The 3,258-nt window shown below is 57.4% G+C and overlaps 1 protein-coding gene across 1 annotated transcript; it reads left to right on the top strand.

Moving 5' to 3' along the window:
• Positions 1 to 2,262: 2,262 nt before the first annotated feature.
• SMAGP (small cell adhesion glycoprotein) lies at positions 2,263 to 2,804 on the top strand. The gene is made up of 3 exons (XM_009335116.1): positions 2,263 to 2,293; positions 2,461 to 2,535; positions 2,632 to 2,804. The coding sequence occupies exons 1-3, from the start codon at positions 2,263 to 2,265 to the stop codon at positions 2,802 to 2,804; spliced, it is 279 nt and encodes a 92-aa protein (XP_009333391.1).
• The last annotated feature ends 454 nt before the right edge of the window (positions 2,805 to 3,258 follow it).

Raw genomic sequence — 3,258 nt, 5'->3', positions numbered from 1 at the left:
GGGGAGGGAGGCGTGTCACGGGGGACGGTGAAGTGCGGCTGGTTTTGGGGAGAAGCCGAAACGTCAGCTCTCGGCCGGGTGTTTTCCAGTTGGATTTCAGGCGAGCGGGAAGGGAAAAGGCCTGATCCTGCTACAGCGAGAGCCAGAAAGCAGAAAACCCAGCAGGAAAGCTGAGCGGGTCGCCCGGCAGGGCGACACGTCGCTCCCGGGGGACCCATCCCGGGGTGACAGAGGAGAAATGGGGGTGAGCAGGCTGCGGGGATGGTTTGCTCAGCCCGTCCTCTGTCCACCGGGAATGGGAATGGGGGGGCTGCGAAGGCGCCGCTGAGCATCCCCGGCGGCAGGCTGCGCTCGATGGAGCTTTTCGGGAGCAAAGCTGCAGGGCAGGGAGGGTTTCGCTGTGGGAACGGCTCTTGAGCAACTTGGCCCGAGAGCAAGAATGAGGAAGATTATGGTTTTTTGGTTTTTTTTTTACACAACCCCTGCGTCGCTTTAAAAAACACATGGAGATCCATACGGATCCAGCGTGCTGGGGAAGTGACCCCCCCCCTCCGTCAGCCCCCCGGCACAGCCGCTGTGGACACCCGGAGGCTCCGACCACGTGGCGGCTGGATCCCGGCCCGGCAAGGTAACCCTGGCGCTGCAAAATATCCCGTGGTTTTCTGTGCCGTGTTCCCGGTTGGTTTTGGCAAGCTCCTTCCCATGATCCCAAGGCGGGAGCGGCGAGGGGGCGTCTGGGCGGACCTTCCCTCCCGTGGGGACGCACCGTGGGGCGCTTCGCTTTCCTGACTGCTGGCATTTTGATGCTGAAGCAAGTCTTTCCCCCAGCTAAAATGTGGTTTAAACCTCTGGGGGGTCCCAGGACTCCATTTTGCAGGTGCCGCGGGCACGAAACTGGTCCGTGTTTCCCACTGGCAACGCTGAGAGCTTCCCAAGAAGCCCTCTCGCCGAGGCATCCGGGTTCCACCAGCTCCCTTTCCATCAAGGAGCACCTTTTCCTCTTTTCCCTTAAATCCCAGACTTAGGTTTGTGGGGAAATTTTACCCATTTTTCGCTCCGAAGCCACCCAAGCAGCAGCTGCTGCTCCGTGGGAAGGTTGTGGCTGGCTTTGGAAATCGTGTGTAGCTCCCCGACACCCGGACATCGCTGCTGGAGGAGCCCAGTGAGCTTTAAAGCAAAGCTGGGTTTAGAGCAAAGCTGGGTTTAAAGCAAAACTGGGTTTAATGCAAAGCTGGGTTTAAAGCAAAGCTGTTTAATGAGTTGGTGGCTTGTGCCAGCCTGAGCTTGAGCCCGGGGGGAAGTTGTCGTGCTCCGGAGGAGCTGCCAGAGACTTGGGGCAGTGTCCGTCTGGTGGGAGAGGGGTCCCACGCCCGTCCGTGCACGCTGCTGGGAAGGGGGAAAATTGTTTTCCCAGATTCCTGTGACTCTGTAAGCCCGAACATTTGCATCGGGTAGCGCTCAAAAGCAAAACCTGCTGTTGTAAGGGATGTTTTGCAAACACCCGGCAGCGCTGTGAGTCACAAGGGCATGGTGGGACAACCAGGGCAGGGCCGGATCCTGAGAAATTCATCCCGCTTTTCAAAATCCGGGAGGTGGCCGGCAGGGTTAGCGTCGCCCCGTCCTCGTGAGACGCATCCTGACGGCACGGCACGGCCGCACTCCCAGCTCCCCGCTCCTGGCCCACGTCCATGCTCCCGCGGTTGAATTTCCTTTTTTTTTTTTAAAAAAAAAATTGAATTTTATTTGCTCCTGACATCTAGCGGCACGTTTCCGCAGAGCCGCTGAGTCACTCGTGCCCGAGCGCCGGAGCCATTGCAGAACATTTTTTTGGGGGGGGTTACAAAGGCACCCCACGCCGGGCGTAGCTGCCGAGGTCGGTTCAGCGGCTGCCGGTCCAGCTGCTTTTTTGCAGGCGAAACCTTACGGCTGCAGCATCAACCTTGGGACGCTGACCGGAGGATTTGCAAGGATTTACAGGCAATTTGAAGCTCTCAAAGTTTGAGAGCAGATTGCAGAGTCGGTGGCTGGTTTTTCCCTACCTTCACTAGCTTCGCCGCCTTCCCGCGAGCCCGGCATGCCACAGCCCGCTCCTCTCCATCAGCCCAAATAAAACCTTTGCTTTGATTAGCGCTGCATCTCCACCGGCATCCCCGCCTCGTGGCTGTGCCCTTCGGCGTGCCGTGTGTGAATTTATCACTTTTATTCCTTTTTTTTTGGTAGTTCTGAAGGAGCCCAGACCTTTGCCTGGAAGGAGCTGATGCGATGGAAGGAGATCAGCCCCCTCTGACTGCAGGTGAGCACCCCAGGACAGCTTTGCCGGGCCGTTTGTCCCGTTTAATCCTCGGTGAGACCTTGCACGGCACCGCCGCGTGCCTCGTCCAGCCAAGCCTGGCTCAGCCAGGTCAGGACCAGGCTTGCTCACCTTCTCCTCTCTCCCTCTCTCCCGGTTTGATGAAGAAGAGCTGACAACCCCCTTCTTGAAGAAGGCTCACACCCCACCCCTCCACGAGGATGCCAACACCGTGGTCATCGCAGGTAGGGGCTCTCCTTGCCGGATCCACCCTATTTACCAGCTCGGTACCGACCGCTCGGGGCTAAACCCCGCTCCTCCCTCTGCCTTCTCCCTGGTAGTTGTCATCACCCTGGTGTTCCTCACCCTGCTGACGGTCCTGGTGGTGATCATCATCTACCTGTACAGAAACAAAGGCAGCTACCTCACCTACGAGCAGCCGGCGGCAGAGACCGACGTGTCGGTGCAGATGGAGGATGCTCCATCCAAAGAGAAAGAAGAGTATTTTATCTAAGCCACCGGGCCCAGCGCACCCCTCTCCGATGCGCTCAGGTCCAAGTTGCCCAGATTTCCTGGAGCTGGGGACCTACAAGCTGCTTTTTTTTTTTTTCCCTTAATTTATTAAGCCAACCATGGAAAGAAAAATAAGTAGATGTGTGTCAGAGCTTTGCCCATCGCTGCCCGGAGCAGACCAAGGGCAGGGAGTACTTCAGCTCGGCGGAGGAGAGCAGGCACGGCCGCGCTCCGGCTGCCCGCACCCACCCCATCTCCTCCCTTCGGTGCTAATACAGCCCAGTGACAAACGCTTGAAGAGCGGCTGTTGTTTTCTTTTCCCTTATCTCACAAAACAATTAAGTTATTCTGCCGACGATTTAGGGGTGGGGTAATTAGCATGGCTAATTTGGAGGCTAAGGTTAAGCGTGCATGTAAAACAGGCTGATGGATCGTGCAAGTTACAGAAAGCCCCA

This window comes from Pygoscelis adeliae, unplaced genomic scaffold (assembly GCF_000699105.1).
Source record: "Pygoscelis adeliae isolate BGI_AS28 unplaced genomic scaffold, ASM69910v1 Scaffold512, whole genome shotgun sequence".
NCBI classification, from domain to species: domain Eukaryota; kingdom Metazoa; phylum Chordata; class Aves; order Sphenisciformes; family Spheniscidae; genus Pygoscelis; species Pygoscelis adeliae.
The sequence above is the reverse complement of the archived record's forward strand: the minus strand, read 5'-3'. Positions and strand labels throughout refer to the sequence as shown.

Coding starts and splice junctions, on each gene's coding strand:
- SMAGP (XM_009335116.1), top strand. CDS start 2,263: ATGGAAGGAGATCAGCCCCCTCTGACTGCAG. Junction 2,294..2,460: donor TCAGCCCCCTCTGACTGCAG/GTGAGCACCCCA, acceptor TTGATGAAGAAG/AGCTGACAACCCCCTTCTTG. Junction 2,536..2,631: donor CAACACCGTGGTCATCGCAG/GTAGGGGCTCTC, acceptor TCTCCCTGGTAG/TTGTCATCACCCTGGTGTTC.